The 19,866-nt window shown below is 38.8% G+C and overlaps 1 protein-coding gene across 2 annotated transcripts; it reads right to left on the bottom strand.

The window, feature by feature from the left end:
- Positions 1-1,035: 1,035 nt before the first annotated feature.
- On the bottom strand, positions 1,036-18,544 carry LOC117445659 (phosphatidylinositol 3-kinase regulatory subunit gamma-like). Of its 2 annotated transcripts, none has more exons than XM_034081437.2 (12): positions 18,395-18,544; positions 12,432-13,150; positions 10,317-10,454; positions 9,810-9,915; positions 9,395-9,493; positions 7,245-7,425; positions 6,781-6,903; positions 6,479-6,621; positions 5,947-6,123; positions 5,635-5,703; positions 5,392-5,553; positions 1,036-5,196 (listed from the first exon to the last, which is right to left on the bottom strand). In XM_034081437.2, the coding sequence occupies exons 2-12, from the start codon at positions 12,682-12,684 to the stop codon at positions 5,007-5,009; spliced, it is 1,641 nt and encodes a 546-aa protein (XP_033937328.1). In that variant the 5' UTR covers positions 12,685-13,150; positions 18,395-18,544; the 3' UTR covers positions 1,036-5,006. The 2 variants fall into 2 exon arrangements, with proteins under 2 accessions (XP_033937328.1, XP_033937327.1); XM_034081436.2 differs by having other exon boundaries at positions 6,781-6,906; positions 18,395-18,543.
- Between the last annotated feature and the right edge of the window lie 1,322 nt (positions 18,545-19,866).

Below are 19,866 nucleotides of genomic sequence, written 5' to 3'. Positions count from 1 at the left end.
TATGTTGAAACCGTTAGAGAGAGTGACACACTTGTTAGCCTGTTCCATTCTTCTTCGTTTTACGAAGCGCTTGGAAGAATACTTGCTTCGTTTCTGAAGGAAGTGACTTGGACGCACGCGACTACCAAGCCAGCATCCTCGCGATTGAGAAACGGCCTATTACTCTGTTTTTACTGACATGTTTATTTCACCTTGCTCTATGTTTTTTAACGCACATTCAAAAACGGGAACATTTTCGGGAGTTTCAACCGGGTAGGCTACCGGCCACCGAAAACGGGGACGTTTTGGTCACCCATCCCACTGTTTACAGCTAAGCACACACACATTAAGACTACAAACTCACTTGGGGTTGAGGCTTTTTTACACGTTGCTTGACTGCTTTCCCACATATCTGATCTAAACATAGTAACGTGTTTTGGGGGAAATAATTATTTAAAGTTATTTAATAATTGTGACATTTATTTTACTTTTCGATGGATGAATGATGCTCAAAGTGAGGGGGAAAAGAATACAACTGAGAGGGCAATGCCCCCTTTTGCCCCCTCGTGGCGCCAGGCCCGCTGTAGACTCCTGTCTCCCACCACCTCCACAGTGTCCAGCAGGTGTGTAGATATTAGCGGTGAGTGAAAAGAGAAAATGACAGCTCAACCTGAAGACTTGACTTTATATTTGGATGGCTCAGTGTCTCAGGAAAATATTAAAACCACTTTTATGTTGTAAATGTTTAAATCAGAGATGTTAATATGTTGTTGAATAGAATGCTGTAAATATGAGGTGTGAACCATTCTATTCAACCAGGTAAGTCCCATTGAGTTTAAAACTCCTTGAAATGGATATTACAGTAAATACACAGACAGTGTGTGGTACATGTGTGTGTTCAGTGTCTTGTTCTAGGTTTTCTTTTTGTAAATATTAAATGGTATTTTTGATTTATATTGTTTATATTTGTATGAACCACTTTCGAAACGTTTTTGAAATCTTCAGGAATTAAAATAATACTCAAAAACAATTCAATAAATCATCATCTCATATTTATTTGGGAATCTGAAGGTCCACACATGATAACACATGACGTTCTGAATTTGGTAAAGTTACGGTTTTAAACCAACAAAAAATATTTGAATTGAAACCAACAATTATCCTCAGATATGACTCCTAAATGAAACACAAGCTATTTCAAAGAAGCTAAATGTTATTGCATATTCAGAACAGTAAATACACATTTACAATAGCAGTATTTCCACACATCAATATCAACAGAGGGCAACTAAGTGCTTAAGATTAAAGCAGAAAGACAAGTCCATACGGCCACAATGGAAAAATTAAAGTCTGCGTTAAAGAAACATCAAGTACTATGTTGATTGTGATGCAGAGACAAGTAGAGGTATATGATCATAATAATAACATAATCACAAACCTGTTACATCAAGTACCCTGAATCTTAAACATTTAACAAAAAACTGTAACTCAGGGTCAAATGGAAAACAAACCTTTCACCGACAATGACAGGGTTTATTTTTGAAAAATATTACCGCTAGATCCCGTCATCTTTATGGCATGGAAGAGAGTTGATGAAGCTGAGCAGTTTGTATGCAAATACCAGTAACAACATACCTCCTCTTAACCAAACCCTTAACCTCACCAAACCCTGAATTAACATACCACTTCTATCCTTACTAAACTTAATCCGTCTCCAATGTAATACTAAAACACTTACCAAATCCACAATGTCTCTTATACTGTACCTTCACCCTTGCCTTCCCCATCTAAGTGGTAACTGCTTCCTGCTTTGTTGCTGATCATTGGCTTATGTAGGCGTACTGTGGAACGTGACTTATATCAACTCTATTCCTTGGGAAGAGGAACTGTGTGCTAAATACATTCTTCTTCTAGGAATTAAGTCCACCTAGAATTATTACCACTTAAACAATCACCATTTCATTACACCACAATATTTTACATAACCCTAAGGCTGCCTTGTTTTCACTATACATCAGTAAGGCTCTTTTAGTTTTCCATGCCACAAATCCGTTGTAAAATATATCTCATTGATTTGAAACCCCCCTGCTGAGTGGTTGTTTATGCAGCATGTGCCGGTTAACGGTCAAACAAAGAAGACATTAGTCTAAATCTAAATGGCAATCACTTTTTTCTTTCTTTTAATTTATTCATGAACATTTGCATCGTTGAAAGGTCAGCAGGCTATGTTAATAGCTTACCAAGATAGCTAGTCCCTTGGTACCTATTAAGATAATTATATTTAAAAGTACAACTTGAATCTGCCTTTAAGGTTGTTTTTTCTTTCTTTCAGCACAACATAATTGTTTTCATGCTGTATGTAATTCTATAAATATACAAAAGCAACTGTATAATGGAAAGGGTTGTTAAAGCATTAGGTAATAGTGGGTTATGAACATTTTGGACAGCACTACCTAATGTGATTGCAGCTGAATGTACATAATCACAAACATAAAGACAAATTCTTCTATGAAACATTAATCATTTTGAAATGTTTTTTAGTTATCCCTCTATTTCGTTTTTTTTGTTTGCACAAAACAGTCAAGTCACAAAAAGAAACAGCGAGTGACAACAGAAAAAGTCCATATTGTGCACATACAATTATGATTTTACAGAACTAAATACTGCTTTAGTATCGCCTCATTAACAATAACCTCTTTTGATAACTCGTATTAGTGCTTTTATCAGTGCTACGACATATCAATCTCAACAGCAACATGTCCATATTTAGCACCACCACCTGCTTCTGTAACAGGATGGGTGTACATAAAGACAGGTCATAGTATCTCTACCTCACATGAGATACTTGTGTGCAAAAACTATGCTTTAAAAATAAACCACGCAGAGCAGTGGTGTAGTCTTTGATGTGCACCTTTTGTCTGTATTCCTGCTACACAATTTTCGCAGGATAGCTATAGTTTTTCTTCTTAGAATTCACAGTCATAAAACAAGTACATATTTCAAGGTATGGACTTAATTGGACACTTGATCTATTCAGTGGGCAAAAAGAAAACAAATAAAGACAGATATCACAAAATGGAAAGTGACAGATTATTACATTTAGGTTTCACATGCCAGACGTGCAACCTACATGCCTTTCCTAATAATAGTCATCTAGGTGCATTTCTCCATGTTTACTGTAATACAAGTCATATACCCATTAACGTCACAGTATTTTCTTTTAGACTACACCACTGTTACATAGTGTTAATTTCTACACAAGAATGTAGTACTTTTGTTCATAAGCACTAAGTATTACAAAACAGCATAAACAGCAGACCACATTTTAAATTGTGCTTCTTTGTTTTAAAGTAGCTACACACAGGTTTAAAGTCCTGCCTGTACCACCGTGCAATGACATTTCACTTATGTGCAACAATATAACGCAGATTCATTAGGTCACTAATGCAACGGACCACCACGACCAACATGGAAGCTTTTCCATTCCAAAGCCTCACAGTTGTACCAATAGTGTATGACTGAGAAGTGATATTGTGGAGGTGCATTTAAAGAAAAACAAGATAAATGATTGCTTAGCAACAAAGATGGAGACAAAGCAGAAAAAACATAGAATGTGGCTAACCAATCAAATAAAGGTAACAAAACATGTTTCATAGCTGGTGGTGAACCTATAGTATAGTACCACAATTGGTATCAAAACAGTACCCAGCTGTAATGTCCATAATATAATTAGTAATGCATACTGTATAATACCTTGGTAAAACAAGGTACTATACAGGACATGCAAAGTTTGACTCTAACATAACAGTTAAATATAATGATTTAATTATGATCCTGTTAAAGAAATTAAACTGCAATAGTAATAATAATCTCCTTTAGGATACTTCAGGGTATTTGTGCTATTGTAGCCTTTTATCCAGCTACAACAACCTCAGTGTCGAGTTAATCAGACATCTCTCCTGAGACTAACACAAAGGAAATGATGATGGCTGGAACCGGAACACTTAAGGGCACTTTTTAACCAGAACCCAAGTCTAAAATATATAATCAATCAGACCCCAGAGACTTATCAATGCTCCTGGAAAATAAAGACTCATATCTCCCATATACCTAAGTAACTCTGGTTATATTGGGAGGATTTTCTAAAATGTACATGTACACACCACACATAAATGCTTTTAGTATTTGCCTGGGCCTCATGCCTGCCCCTTCACAGTTATTACCCGCTCATATATTATTAACACTTTAACGTGATAAAGATCTTAAAGCAACACAAATTATGCAAACGTTTTGCGTGATTGTCCCATTTTTCAATAAAATCTGCCAATAATTTGAATGCTATAATGACAACAATATTCCACACATAGGGGTCCTAAACCATAAATAAACCCCAGAGGTAGAATTTATGAATTCCTATTTTGTCTCACTTGTAGTGAAGACATTGTGGAAATGTGCAGAATTAAGATGACAGTAAGAAAATAAAATGTATATTCTCTGAAATAAAAACTTCCTAACCAGCAACTTCAATATGTGAACACAGTGTCTCACAAATGTACCGCTCTCATCTGTGTGCTTATGTGTATATTCAGGTTATTTTCTTGAGGATAAAGTGCAAGTGTGTCTCCTCAGTACCTACACTACACTACCCATAATGCTCATGTGCTTGGTAGTGCAGAGTCCCATCCTGATCTCAGTTTCCCAGAAGGACCTTAACACTGCAACTGCACTGATTCATATGGATTGAAGATTATGCCCTGTGGAGGACAGCAAGCCACATTGTGACTTTCTGTTGTGTTTGTTCTTCTTCTAAGAAGCAGTTCAGAATTCTGAAAGCTAGTTGTAGTATCGTGTGACCCTGATATTACAGTTATATGAGCACTGAAATAGTTCTGAAAATTATTGTACAGTATGGTGACACTAACCGGTACTCCGTGAGAGCCTTGTAACATTGTCCGTGGTGGTGCGTTCGTTTTGCAAATACAGTGAAGCTTTGGGAAAGTGCCATCAGGGTGGTATGCTGGTGTGTCTCAGCTGGGCTGCTGGCTGAGAGCGGGCCAGGCCAGGGTTACATTCAGCTGCTGGTTGTGTTGGATCAGCGATGTGTGTCGATAGTGGAGGACCAACTCTGTCAGGGATGGGTACAGGTTGTAGGGCTCAGCGAAGCCATACCCAGTGGATGTCCTGTAGATCACACAGTGCTTCACATCCCCATCCAAACTGCATGAGACAAGAAAGGGGGTTATAATAATAATATATGGATATTCTACGGTAGTTAAGATGGCTAGGTCCACCACAGGAAAGGATAGTTTAATCATTCGCTTTTGATAAACATCTTCGATGCATTATGTTTAGAGAGGGACAAAATTTTGTGATTTTTAAATGCTTAAAATATGTAAATTGGGTGTTACTCACACAACAGAGCAGGCAAAGGACCCTTTTTGAGTCTGGCTGTCTCTAATGAGGAAGGTCCCGTCTCTCCTGCCTCTCAGCAGCTCCTCTGCCTCCTTACGTTTCATACCGCCAACGTACCAGCTCCTCTCGTCCTGGTCGCTATCATCTGCCAGAGTGTATGGGCTAAAGGGTGGTTTGGAGGTTAGAGGGTTATCTTAGTTAGGAATTATACAGTATTTGACCAGAATAAATAAGGATACTCACTCTTCTTCATTGCTGATACCAAGCCAATCATCTATCTGGCTTTGTCTTGTGCCTTGTTGAGTAAGCCAGCTGAAACATGGACACAACACGGTAAAGAAGGATATGTACTGCGAGATGTACCCTATCATTCCTGTTTCATTATATGACATTATTCCAGAAGATGATACAGAAGGCTTCTCTATCAAGATAGAAAGCTTTGCATTAAAGCAATTAATATACGTTTCCAGAGTATATCATATGCATAGACTTTCCCCCACTCCACTCTGCCAAAACAGACTATCATGAACATGAGGTGATGGAGGTTAGACTTACAGCAGGTATTGATCTCTGATCTTCCTGAGCTGCACGAGGTCAGGCTTCAGACAGTTCATTTTCTTATCAACCTCCATGTGAGCCAGCGCTTTATTCCTCAGCTCCTCCTCCAACTTCTTCTTGCTGTTGTGGATCTCCTCCACCCTTGACTGTAGTTCATCTGAATTGCTTTGAATTCTGGGAAGAGAAGAAAAGAGAACAAAGAACTTCAGTAAACACATCATGGTCTGCTAGTTGGCTGTGAGCATGCTGAATGAGTCAGTAGTGACTGGGATACCATAATGCCAGTAAGGCAGTAGTCTACCCTAATACCCATACGAAACAACGTTAAAAACAAAACACTGTAAAAAAACATGTTATTTGCAAACCCCTAGTACTTGAGGTACACGTGGTACTGTGGGAAACAATTGCTTTATTAGTTCATGGGACATCATTGGATTGGTTCTTGTGACGTTGTTTTAAATACATAGGATGAGATAAACAGAACAAAGTTACAACATTGGAAAATAAATGCTGGTATTTTGGGGCTTACTTGTCTGACTCTGTCCTGCTGTCTACTGAGAGGAACATGTCGATGTATTCTTTGCTGTAGCGTTCTTGCGTTTCACACTCCTCTTCAAAGATCCGTATAATTTCATTGAAAGCCTCTATGGCTGTCTGCTTGCTCTGCAGCTCCTGTGGAGGAAAGGCAACACATCTTACTTTATATTCAAGGCCTTACAACAACTCTCTGTTGTGTTAGACTAATCAGAGGTAAAACATTTATCCCAACGATATTTATTTTAACAAATAAAATCACAAATTAATTCAGTAAAATTAGGTCTCAATGATTACCTGTGAGGTTTGGTTAAACGTCTCAAACAGACAGTCATACTCTTTGCTCTTCTCTTTGTATTGACCCTGAAATATCCTCAGCTGTTCTCCAACTGCATCAATGTCAACCTCCATCACAACCTGCTGCTACAGATAAGCAAGTACAAACCAAATATTACCAAATAAATGTATAAAGCTCCTTTAATGCGTCTGAACTAACATTACAAACTGTTTGGCACTGTGATATTTATTTACAATTTTATAAAATAATGTTGACAATTTAAAATTACAGTGAAATGAACTCATCAGTCATTATCCTTGTTTATTTCCCTGCTGTGATTATATGTAGGCCAACAGGATGTAAAAAAAAACAGCAACACCAAAACAATAAATATGACTAACTAGGATAAGGTTTTTATATTTAGTACTAATATAGAAGTAACATAAGCCGGCACACGTTCAGTGCTCAAGGTTTATGAACCCACCTGCTGATATCTTGTTATGGGATAGAGGAGCCGTGTGTCTAGTTTAGAGTTGTGCTGGGCCAGTGACTTGTTCTGGTAATACTGGACCAGGTCCACCACCGAGTGAAAGGCCAGTGGCTCAGAAAAGCCGTACTTCCCCCCATGATGGTAGATCTTTATCAGTCTGTTGGTGCCACCTTTCCTGTAAAGTCAAAGCAAAGTTGTTGTTTTTCTCACCATACAGTAAGTGAGAAAGGTGATTTTGGTTATGCATATTACAAGTCTGATCTTAATTGATATTTATTTTGTGTTGAAGAGTTTCCACTTGTTTCACTTGTAAAAAATATATGTTTCACCTCCTTAAGTCATTCAAGAGACAACTGTTGATATTAGACTTAGCTAAGTTGTTCACCATATTTTAAAATAACAATTTCATCCATTTTGAGATCTTTATTTTAGTATCGCATCTCTTTGATAAACACACACTGTTTTCCTAGTAAAGCATCATTCAACTGACCACCCAAACAAAACCATCATTAGATCTTAAAAGTAACATTTTGGCAAAGGGACATTTTGTCTTCCTGGTATCTTTGAATGTGAAATACAACATTTTAAAGACCTTGCAGAACTCTTCTCAAATGTTGCTGGAACAAGACAAATGTACTCTAATTCAGACATGGGCAGTGTAGGTGCCATAATGCTACTTAGCCCAAGTTCATTATTTGTATTATTATTATTTGTTTACGTCACTTTTATTTGTTTGTTGAGCACTTCCGGCAGTTGTCACATGGGTGTGGTTTGTCTATTTAAGTCACCTGTTTCATGTCGAGGGGGAATGACAGAGGGTGAGCTTGTGCTGTCATTTTTTCTGTTGACCGTTTTGTCCATAGTTACTATGTTATGATTTTGTTTATTAAATATCCCAAAAACTATCTTGCTTCACTATGGACTTTCTCTTTGAAAACGCGTCACAGTTTATAGCCAAGTATAGCCTCTTGGCGACTCAAACGTAACTGGGGATTGAGCCGCCACAGGCAGTATGTCAGCATCGTTCTTGTTGGATCAGCATAGGATGAATTTCAATAATGAAAATATGAGAGGTGTTTGTTATTGGACTTAACCACTGATGTAAATGCATTGTTTTTGACATCCAAACTGTTCTCCTGCACAGATCTCTACCATTCAACCAACTGTGTCATCTCTCAATCCTGATAAATATTAAGCAGGAGCCAATTGCAAGGTGTAAGAAAGACAGTAAAGCCAACATTGATTAAAGTTGGAGAGTGTTGGTTCCCTCTCACAAACGCGAGACAGATGAATGGAAAAGCACAACTGAATGGCAAAGGGTGTTATGTTGCTCACCACCGGAGCATTGGCCAAAGTCTAATCAACAAAGCTTTATATCTGAAACCTAGTCCGTCCTGATTCAACTAAAGTTAGACAGAAACCAGGAAATGTTTAAAGTTACATTATAAAAGAAGTATGAGTTTAACAATCTGTGGGGTGATTTTATGGAATGGTTTGGAGCAGGAGTTAAAACAAAGCACAAGCATAATTCAGTTTAAAAGGATGTACAGAAACACTTTTTTGGAAAAATATGAGAATGAAGAAAGGTAATTGAAGATGAGAAATGATTGTATATGTATGTATAAATGTAAATGTATGTAGGAATAACTTGCATAATTATTTAAAGGACAATCATCGATCAAGTAAGGGGTGGGAATTAATAAGCATTTGCTTCCTCCTACTCCCTTTCGGACACATATGATTTATTATTATTATTAATATGAAGACATTTTTTGTTTTTTTGTTGAATATACAAATTATTACCATGAATGTGGATAAATACTGTATTATAACAATACGGTATTCTGTTTTTCACATTTGTTATTTGTTATTTTTTAATCTGTTCGAAATAAAGACTGAAAGAAAGAAAACCAGCAAAACTAAATTTAGACTTTGAAACCAGACAACTAAAATTATACTTATAATAACTGAAAATAATACCTGACCTCTGACTACATGTACTAGATTTGGAGGGAACACAGCCGTCCCACAATATACAGAGTACTCATACTGACTTATTACATTATCAGCTGCTTTGACACTTCATTAAACATGCAGAGCCCGCTTCTAACAAGCACACACAACATGGAGTTAAAAGTAGTTACCTTAATGTGAGAGTGTATTCCCCCTCAACCTTACTAGAAGCGTCTCGGACCAGGAACGTGCCGTCAGGAGTGTTTCTCATCATCTCATTTACTTCCTCTCTAGACAACCGCAAAAACAAATAAAGTTTTAGAGAGACTTGCAGACAAAATGTGTTTCATATGAATAAAATATGTAGATAGTGTAAAAACTAAGCAATTTGCATAAAAAAGATCCTTTACGTATTGTATTAAAGTCGGGATTTGTGTCAATTAATTTTGCAAATGTAATGTTCCGCACCCACAGAGCAGGGGAGAGTCGCTGCTCAGCGTTCAGCTGCTTTGTGCACAGCTGCTAACATTTCGCCCAACCCTATTCTGTGTTTTATTAGCAGTTGGTGCATCAAATCATCAACACATTTAGGAAAATATTCAATACCTTGAGGTATTTCCCCAGTACCACTCTGCCTCGGACAGATGGCTGTTATCAGAGCAGCAGTCACACGCGGCCATCGCTTTGGTTATGTTGTTCTTGGGTTGAGGTTCTGACCACAAAGGAAATACACATTTTAATTACAATAACAGAAATAGTGCCATTCTTGAATTATTAATGGTGCATATATTGCATCGTCTGGATTGTTGGAGACAGATCAGGCTTTAATTTGTCAAAAGACAAAGAATGGTTCAAACCAATACTACAATCATAATCAATAATAGTGTCTCCATCTTCTTATCCTTTTTCATCCATATCACCATCTTCTTATCAATCAACTGTATGTCATTTTTGTTGTGATTTAAAGAAAGGCAATAAAGGAGCTAGGAATATGAAAAATACAGTAGTATGTGCTAAGACATACATTGTATATTTCAAACTAAAGATATAAAATATGCTAAAAAATATCTGTTACACTTCGGACAAGCACAACAAAGAGACGTTGGAAAGTACCTCCTTCCTTTACAGCGTTGGTATTCCGGTCAGTCAACACACCATCCTGATCAGGGGAGGAAAGGTCCTGCAGGAACGCTGTCAGGGTGCGAGACTGAGGCTCGTTGTCGTTTTGGCCCATCTCAGGCTCCAAGAACTCTGCAACATACAAAAGCCACCCAGTGTTGCTCCTGATGTCAGCTGAGGCCGGTCTGTATGTGACTGTCTGCACTCGAGGGGGAGTTGAGCACACACTGATCGCCCACTGACAACTCCAGAGAGAGTTGTCGTTGTGTTGCTTAGTCTTGCACCATGTGGGAGAGTCTGTCCAGACTAGTCTGCTGGCAGGTGACACTGTCTGACTGCCTAAAATACCAGGACGGGCACTCCTCAACACTCGGGCACACTCTGCTACGCTCAGTGCCTTGCCTCGCCTCGCCTAACAAACAACAGCTGCCTGCAGAAAGATGCCATGTGGGCCTGAAGGAATGGAGCTGTGTGTTTGTTAGTGTTTATTATCCCTGTGTGTGTTAATGGGGCATTATGAAAGCAGGGGAAGGTGAGAACCTGTCTGTCAGGCATTTCCTGAAAGCATTAGATTTATGTGTGAATTGTTTACTCCTATGTGGCTATGCAACAGATGAGCTGATACATGTATGTAGTGAGTGGCTTGCTGTTGGTAGTTAATGTAACTTCAGCACTTGTGATGGCATGTCAAGAGATGCATTGAATAGCTGCTGCAGACGAGCTGTATGTTTGTGGAATCATACGTATGCCGTTGTAAAATTAGACGGGGTGTAAACTCATTAACCCAGGGCCTACAAACAGAGGCTCTGTTAAAACTTGCCTGGTATATAGACCTAAGAAAAGCTCTGCGTGTAATACATCTTGAATCTTGGTGAGTTATTGAACTCACTAAGCCTTTGAAACTATGTGATCCCAGCTGCTAACATTTCTGGTGGAGTTTTTCAAATTCCCCCGGATAATTTCAGTCTATTGTAGAGTTAGTGTCAGGATGGAACCCTTGTATTTTTCTCTGCAAACAGAATCTACCTACGGGTACAAATAAATAACCTGAACCTGAACCTGATGTTATAGCCGTTGGCTTTGAATTATTTGACTTTGTTTCGGAGAAATGTGGATGCTCAGTGACTTCCCAATGGAAATAGTAAAATGTGCTTTGATGTATGTGCAGTTTTGCTGTTCCTTTTTAAAGTTTATAACATGTGCCTTTTGTAGCTTTCATTACATATGAAGGTAAAAAGGCAAGATGATTAACTGCCAAATGTATAGAATGTTTCATATTGCACTGTCCTTCATTTTAAATTGCATAAATAAACTGTTGCAGCCAAGAAAAGGGGCCAATCAGACTTGTGTCAAATTGAGAAATCTAGAAGAACTGCCTCATTTAGTAATATTGGTTGAAGGTATTCAAATCAAAACCAAAATATATAAGAGTCAATTATTAAAACTGCTCACTGTATAAATGCAGTTCTATCAAGTTTTAACTGGAATCACCAGGAGGCTTCTTGGATGTTGTAGTTGACTTATTCCTTAAGATTCTATTAACACAGCCTTGTATCTCGCCATTTATTTATTTTAAATGAAGCCATAACATTTTTGTAGTATGTTACAATGATCAGTGATTTCACAAGTTTATGTTATACAAAAACAAAAAATTCTGCCTGTAACATAAATAAAAGTTTGCTTTTTATTTCAAGTGACATGCCGATTTAAAGATGACATTTTACATAATAAACACAGTTAAATTATTGCATTTTCTATACTATAATGCTTCAAATGATTCTAACTTGATGTGAAGTATGATCAGTAGGTTCTTTTGTAGAAAGATAAATGTCTTTGGATGCTTATAATTGTTTCAGAATAGTAAAAAGTAGGAATCTTGGCATAAATCACTGTTGATTTTAGACAATCATAAACACTGAACATATCACAAATGTCTGAGTGGACTGGTCGTTAATTTAACAGGCAGGGCACACGAAGACGAACCAAACTACAAAACCACCCTAACTTCTATCAACTCATCTCTAACCTTCACATTTTCAATGTATTACTTTTACCAGAAAATGTTCAATGTTGATACCTAAACATGCTGAGTACAGCACCATATCTTACCTTGAACTGCTGGTGAAGGCTCAAACCCGGTAGCCATGGATATGTCTGTCTGCTGTTGTGATTGGTTAAGCGTTGATGACATCATCACAAAAAGTGCAGAATGAGGTTCAGGAGTATCCCCCATATGGTTGATGACCACAGCCTCATCCCTGAGATGGAGGGATGCTAGTGATGACGTTGTGAAGTCAGCTGGCTGGAGCTCAGTGTCCTCTGCGCTGTTTAGAGTTCTGAGCTGGAAACCCTCTTCCGCCATTTTCACAACTCGGACTGAAAAGTGCAGCTAGGTTTTATTGAGGTGGTGAAGCAGCAGGGTGTTAGGTGCCACGGTGCTGTTGATCACATAGTATCAGCTTACAGTGACACTCATGGCTGAGGATAGAGAGGGTGACGGTGCTGAGTTCAAGGCTGCCCTGTGTTGTGGAGGTAGAGCATGTTCCTGAGCCTGAACCCCCGCTTTAACATCATCTCAGAGCAGAGCCATGACATAGCCATGAGATCATGTGTATCACTTTGATGTACTTAGTGGAAGTTTTTTCTGTTCTGCTTCATAGTCATTCTAAAGGGATTCATACCATGGAGAACAACCACAGTTTGTTGCCTGCTTCATAGACGACTTGACACTAGTTATTGAGCTGTAAACCCACCAGAGACTGACGGACTGTAGCACGACTGTCTGTTTCCTTCCTCTAGGATTGCTTATCATCTCATGTCAGCAAAACCTATAACAAAAAAGGCATAATAAAGTTTGAGAATCAGTACTGTAAAATAGGGGTTTGGAGCCTTTTAAGCATGCAAACATCTGGCCAAATAATGTTGTAATCATTTGCACTGTTTCACAACTCTATTGCTATTATTATCACTTAAAGTCCCAGACATTCCTCAAAGTGTGTTGATGCTCAGTAATTTAAAAATAAAATAAAAGGGTTGTATAGAGAGACAGCAATTTGGGGAAAGTGAGTTGGGAAATAATATGCAGCAAACGTTCTGGGCAGCTGGGAATCAAACCAGGTTATTTCTTATCAGGACATTTGCGCACGTTTTATGCGCCCATGTAATTTTCCAATGCAGAAAAATAGAGGAATATTGTAACCATCATTGTGACCCATTTTTTAACTGAAATGTTTCCATAACATTTATACTAGGTAGGTCTCATATTGATTTACACGTCTGGTTGTTTCCAGGGGCGGCGGGTACTGTAGGCTAGGGAAGGCTAAGCCTTCCCAAATACTTTTGTCGCATCCTGGTAAAATACAAATATAATGTAATGTTTGTGCCTTTGACATTAGCGCTGCTATGCAGCCACCTGTGCCCTCTTCTACGAAGCCAGTTCAACAGACCCTGGATATGTTTGAGTTATCTTAACTAACCCTAACAAACGAGATCTCGCTAAGCGGTCCTACGACGCTGGTTATCAACTCGGTAAATCAAGCCAGGGTTTCTCTCACCAGCTGAGATCGCGTTCACGTGAAAGGGGCGGGGTTAGCTACATTTGACCAATCACAAACAGGAACAAGTGTACTGACAGCGCAGCGTCATACTTCATTATGGAAAAGTAAACTAATATTAGACAAATATGAACTTTAAACATCCATGACTTAAACATATAATCCAGGATACAAGCCACATAGTTGCACCTGCAAGGTGAATACAGAACAACAGGTTAAAAAATAAATAAACTACCGAGTGTTTGAAAGCGTCACTGTCACTGATATCACTGCCCCGTCTAAGACACGAGTGGATCTGACTTTAATTACATTTGAGTTGAGTGTTTTGTCAACCTAATGTGTTGCTTAAAATAATACTTCTGCATACAGTAGCCTATGTGACACTGTGAGTGTTGCATGGCCAGATACGGCTCAAGAAGCTGACTCAGATAAGGAAATATATGATAGGCCTATATGATATTATATGATCGATGATGTGATTGATGATGTGATATGAATGATAAGTGCGACACGTCAGCGTCTTCTCTGCATACGGCAGTTTAAACTGTATTTCCTTTATCCTGTAATATGACTTGATAGATTTAAACTCTGCACACTGAGCTCTGATTGGTCAGCAGGCGGTGCTTTCACTGAGTTGATCTCTTTTCTATAGACGCCGGAGGCAGGCAGCGTCAGGTAAAAAAAGTAATTTAGCCTTCCCAAACCTGAGCCTCACGCGCAGGCCCGCCTTAACCTGCCATCAGGCCCTGGGGCTGATGGTTTTGTAGGCCCCCTATTTAAACAACAAATCAAAGTCATTTATAGCCTCGGCAGGCTCTGTGATCGCACTTCTCCACTCTGCTCTACAGAATAGGTCCTGGTCCTCTCCTCCAGATGAGTGACGTATCGGGCCTCCCTCATGTATTTGTCCGGTTGCCGTTGGCTCCCCTCCACATAGCAAGTCCTTGTCGTCCTCTCCATCTCCTCCCCTCCCTCCCTCCTGTCTGTTTTTCCTCTCCCGCTACTCCATCGCTATCAGAACCAGACGGCCTACTTGGCTCCGAGGCCCCGCGGCCGGCACCACTACCGCTCGGTACAGAACTCATCTGTCCTTCCTCCTCATCCTGGCCTACAGGTTTAAAATAACCTGTAAACTTCGGCATTTTTTGTAATAGCTGCTTGTCTCGAAACTACTTTTCCCTCAACAATTTCCTTTTCCGAGCGCCACTCTCAAACTTTTTCTTCTCAAACTTTTTCTCCTAAACAACCTTCATCTGTCACTCAATCACTCGCAATTTCAATAAGTCACATGTGAAACATATTCTCATTCTGATTGGCTGTTAAGTGGCGCCCACTGACTGTTTCGGAGTCATCATTTTTGAGAAAAATCTCTGGAATCCATCGATCTGATTGATTAGCGGAGCAAATTATCAAAATACTACGGAGGGAAGATATTTTCGTTTGGATTACTGGTCTGGGGGAAGCTCACGAGTGTGTGTGTGTGTGTGTGTGTGTGTGTGTGTGTGTGTGTGTGTGTGTGTGTGTGTGGTGTGTGTGGTGTGTGTGTGTGTGTGTGTGTGTGTGTGTGTGTGTATACGTGTGTGTATACGTGTGTGTATACGTGTGTGTGTGTGTGTGGTGTGTGTGGGTGTGTGTGTGTGTGGTGTTGTGTGTGTGTGTGTGTGTGTGTGTGTGTGTGTGTGTGTATACGTGTGTGTATACGTGTGTGTGTGTGTGTGTGTGGTGTGTGTGTGTGTGTGTGTGTGTGTGTGTGTATACGTGTGTGTATACGTGTGTGTATACGTGTGTGTGTGTGTGTGTGTGTTGTGTGTGTGGTGTGTGTGTGTGTGTGTGTGTGTGTGTGTGTATACGTGTGTGTATACGTGTGTGTGTGTGTGTGGTGTGTGTGTGTGTGTGTGTGTGTGTGTGTGTGTGTGTGTGTGTGTGTGTGTGTGTGTGTGTATACGTGTGTGTGTTTGTGTAATTTTGCGTTTGTGTAATTTTGCGTTTGTTTCCCGTGGAAAACACTCACGAGAAACACCGGCTGTTGTTATTCCTGCTGTGACGTCAAGTTACTCCGTTCTCCGCTTGTAATTATGCCGTTACAAGCTTCAAAGTTGTATTTATCATCTGAATTTGCCGAAACAAGTTTAATATCCTGAAAGCCAAGACTTTGTTTATTTGAAACCAGATGAAAACAAACTGTAACGGACCCTGCCGTGTTATCTATGATTACTATACGCTTTACATTCATAATTTCAGCCGGAGGGAGGGGGAGTGAGTGGCGAGTGAGAGCTGTCATCTTCCCTTTACAAGCTTCAAAAATGTATTTATCGTGTGATTTTGGAAGTAAAAGTTTCATATTCTGAAAGCCAAGACTTTGTTTATTTAAATGTTTTTTAAAAACACCCGGAAATTTTTTTCGGATGTTTTGCGTGACACGCCGCCTATGGTTGTTTCAGACCAAAGTGCAAAATGCTGCAAATATTTCAATACGAAAGCTTTTTGGTAATATTGAGTTTTTACATGCTAAACCAACATTAAGTTAAAGTATATAATTGAGTAGAACATTTAACAGACATTCCTGGCAGGTAATTTCACCCCCTGTTAATGATCAGTGTGATGAATAGGTGCAGATTGGGTGCAGACCAAGCAGTTGCAGGGACGGGTTGTATCAACCATAATCCACACTCTACTCTTTTTTGTACAACTTTTACGAAATTCCCAATCCTAAATGAAATACGAAAACATTGCGGTAATTTTTCAGACAAAAAAATATGTGTAAGAGTAGGCCTATTACAAAAAATGTAATACATGAATTAGCAATTACATAGAGTACAGTATGTGCGCAACACTCAAAATCTGCTCTTGCATAATAACTTGAAACATATTCATTACAATGAAAATGATGTTGCTTCAGCACTGGACCCTATTTGTCCCAGTTGCAAAATGTAACATAAAATATACAAATACAAAAATACATAATAAAATGTACTCTCTCACAAGGATTTCCCTGAATTGTATCTTTCCCCCTAACATAGCATTTATTTATTTAGTGACGTCCTTGAAATTTAAAAAAGGAAAATGTCTCTGCATGTAATGTATGACATACTGTAGATAGAATATTGCCCTTTGGGATTTTCATAGGATTTAGCATTTTTGGGAAATCTGAGTTGACATTTTTTTTTTATTGATTCAGGCTAAATCCTCTTCCTCTCGCAAGCATCTGGGATAAGTCAGCGGTTTATTATCCTCCTATACCCTTTACAATGTGACAACCTATTGAAGAGACGTAATATGGGAGTATCCGCCCTACTGTACATGAAGAAAATTATCTTAACTTTATTTTCAAATCAAAACTCTAAATCTGATTTTAATTTGGGATAATTTTGGAAACATGCTTGATCTGATCCCATCAAAAATATACAATGTTAACAGAAAATGCGTCATACTGTAGTTGCTGTGCACTGCAACTGAAATAAACAGTAACTTAATTTACTTAGAGATGTACTAAATATGGACAATTATTGCTTCTTAACACTGATTTTAGGATTCAGAGGTATCAAAAAAGCTTTCGAAATACTGGTTATGTAACAACTCAAATGTATTTTCTCTGTATTTGTACTGTTAATTGAAGGATACATTTATATGTCTGTTTCTATAAAAGAAGTACATGGTGAAATTAAAATTGAAATACAAAATTACTGAGTGATGCAAAATTGAAGATTAACAGTCCAAGTGTTGAAAATGGCGTCGGCGTTAAAATACTTTCATTGGTACGCAGCCATGAAGTCTTCACGGCTAGATGTTCACTGGACATTTTGTCCATTTCCTGTTTAGAGGATGGATAAACATGATTTCAACAAACTCGTGCTATTTCACTTACGTTTTTTTTCATGTTGTGTAAAAAGAAACCATACATTAAAACTATTTTTTTTAATAAATAATTAATAAACTTGCTGTAAGATCAACAAAAGCAACAAACAACTGACTAATTCATGTTTGTAAGAAAAATGTGCTGTCCCAAACTAGGTTGTTTTTGAATAATTACATAAAAAAACAAAGTAAATTAAGTTTCCTCTGCTAATGCCTCATCATTGGATTGGCCGATCGATAACGAAAAGCGTTGGTGAGAAGCAAAGTTGGAGACATAGAAATTGTTGTATTTTGGATTTTAACGCAGCGAGTGTCAAGCTAATTCAAATCGTTGATCCACCATCCAACAGAAAATGACGAACGTATTTATTTTTGATGATGACCGTCCTTTGAACAAGTTTTAGTTTTGAAGCAATATTCGGTCGTATCTGTTATCGATTAGTGTTGTTTCCCAAAAACGGGACAACTGATGTACGCCATATTCCCCCAACGCCTTCAAGCTTTCCATCGTCCCATACCTAAGCTTCAAATGACGAAGAGATGCAAAGGCTGAACATGCACGGAACTTTCAAAATGGCAACTTCTGGTGTAGATAACATCTAAACGATCTAACAAAATTAAATATCATGAGGAAACTCAGCAGGACGAACAGTTCGCACCTACCTGGGCCAAGACAGAAGGGACCGGGCGGCAGAGGAAGCCAACGTTTCATCACATCCATGAAGCGGCGAAGAGAAGAGGATGGACGCACACGTGGTTCAGATCAAACCAACCACCGGCCTCGGTCCTCACGCCATCCAATGTCCCTCCACCCCCCCACTCCTCCCATCCCGTGCTGTCTCTCCTCCCGTGTCCTCCATCTTTTAAAGATCCTCTCCACTTGGATGTTGTCTGTCCCCTCTGAGTGCCACATTTTCCCACGATGCCATTCCTCTGGGTAAATCCTCTTCTCTTCACTGATACATTTCATGTCTTCATGCAAATCAAGCCTTTTCCAAGACACTTCCTACTTAGTTTTTACTTTTGCATGCATTGCGAAGAATCCAAAAACTATACTGCACTGGGGGTGCAGTACAAAAAAACCTATGTAACTATGAACAAATCTAGAAAAAACATGTAGGTTTAAGACCTTGTGCAGGCAAAGGAAAGGAAAAGGAAAAGCAGCTCTACTCCTCGTTCTCCTCGCAACGTAACTCTTTTTCACAGTTTGAGAGCACTGTGGATGCACAGTGGGGGGACACAAGCATGAGAATGAGTCAGTGGGAAAAAAACCTCCTATATAAATAAATAATGGAAGGATGCCACTGTTGCTATACAGAGCGAGGGGCTTAGTGGTCTCCTGAAATCCTATTGGCCGGCCTGTTGCCATGTGCTCAGGAGTCAGCAGAGATGCTGCTAACAAATCAAGGAAATGTTCTAATATTAGACTGTATGTATCTAGGCAGCAGGAGCCCCTGACCTCTCAACTCAGCCAGCGTTACGTTCCACTTCACAGATCAGCATAATGAAAGAAGTGGTATGGAAGTAACCGGTTAAACATTTATTTTACGGCACTGTAGACAAAACAGCAGACACAGCCCCCCACCACCCCAAGTCCCTCCATGATATCCCAGTCTGTACAGTTACAAGCCGACAGAGAGGAAACACAGATTCATCCTCTGTTGATGTCTGATATTTATGAAATGTATACTGTAGATACATGTTAGGACTACAGTGGTTCTGTAGACAATTTGTCAAACATATATAGTTTGTAAAATATATTTTGTAATCATGTTGAAATCATGATATAACGTTGTCATGACATTTCCAAGGTCCATGCATTAGAAATTAAACATATAGTCACTAATGAGCAGAAACAAAAATGCATTTATTTGTAAAGCATGCTGCCTATTGCTTTGGTTATAAATCCTATTTGACCTATAGCCTCCATTTGTTATATACTTAAAAATATCTAATCAGCTTTTTTCGTTCTGTTCAGATGTTTAGTAAAACAATCACCAAAACATTTTTGAAAGACCCCTTGAGAATAGCTCCATCCTTATTTCTAATCTTTTCTGATTATTTAGCATTGTTGAACAACATTTGCAGCAAAACCATCTTTAGGATTGTATTAAATAATGAGTAATGTTTTTACT

This window comes from Pseudochaenichthys georgianus, chromosome 4 (assembly GCF_902827115.2).
Source record: "Pseudochaenichthys georgianus chromosome 4, fPseGeo1.2, whole genome shotgun sequence".
Classification (NCBI taxonomy): Eukaryota; Metazoa; Chordata; class Actinopteri; order Perciformes; family Channichthyidae; genus Pseudochaenichthys; species Pseudochaenichthys georgianus.
This window is presented reverse-complemented; position numbering and strand designations above follow the sequence as displayed.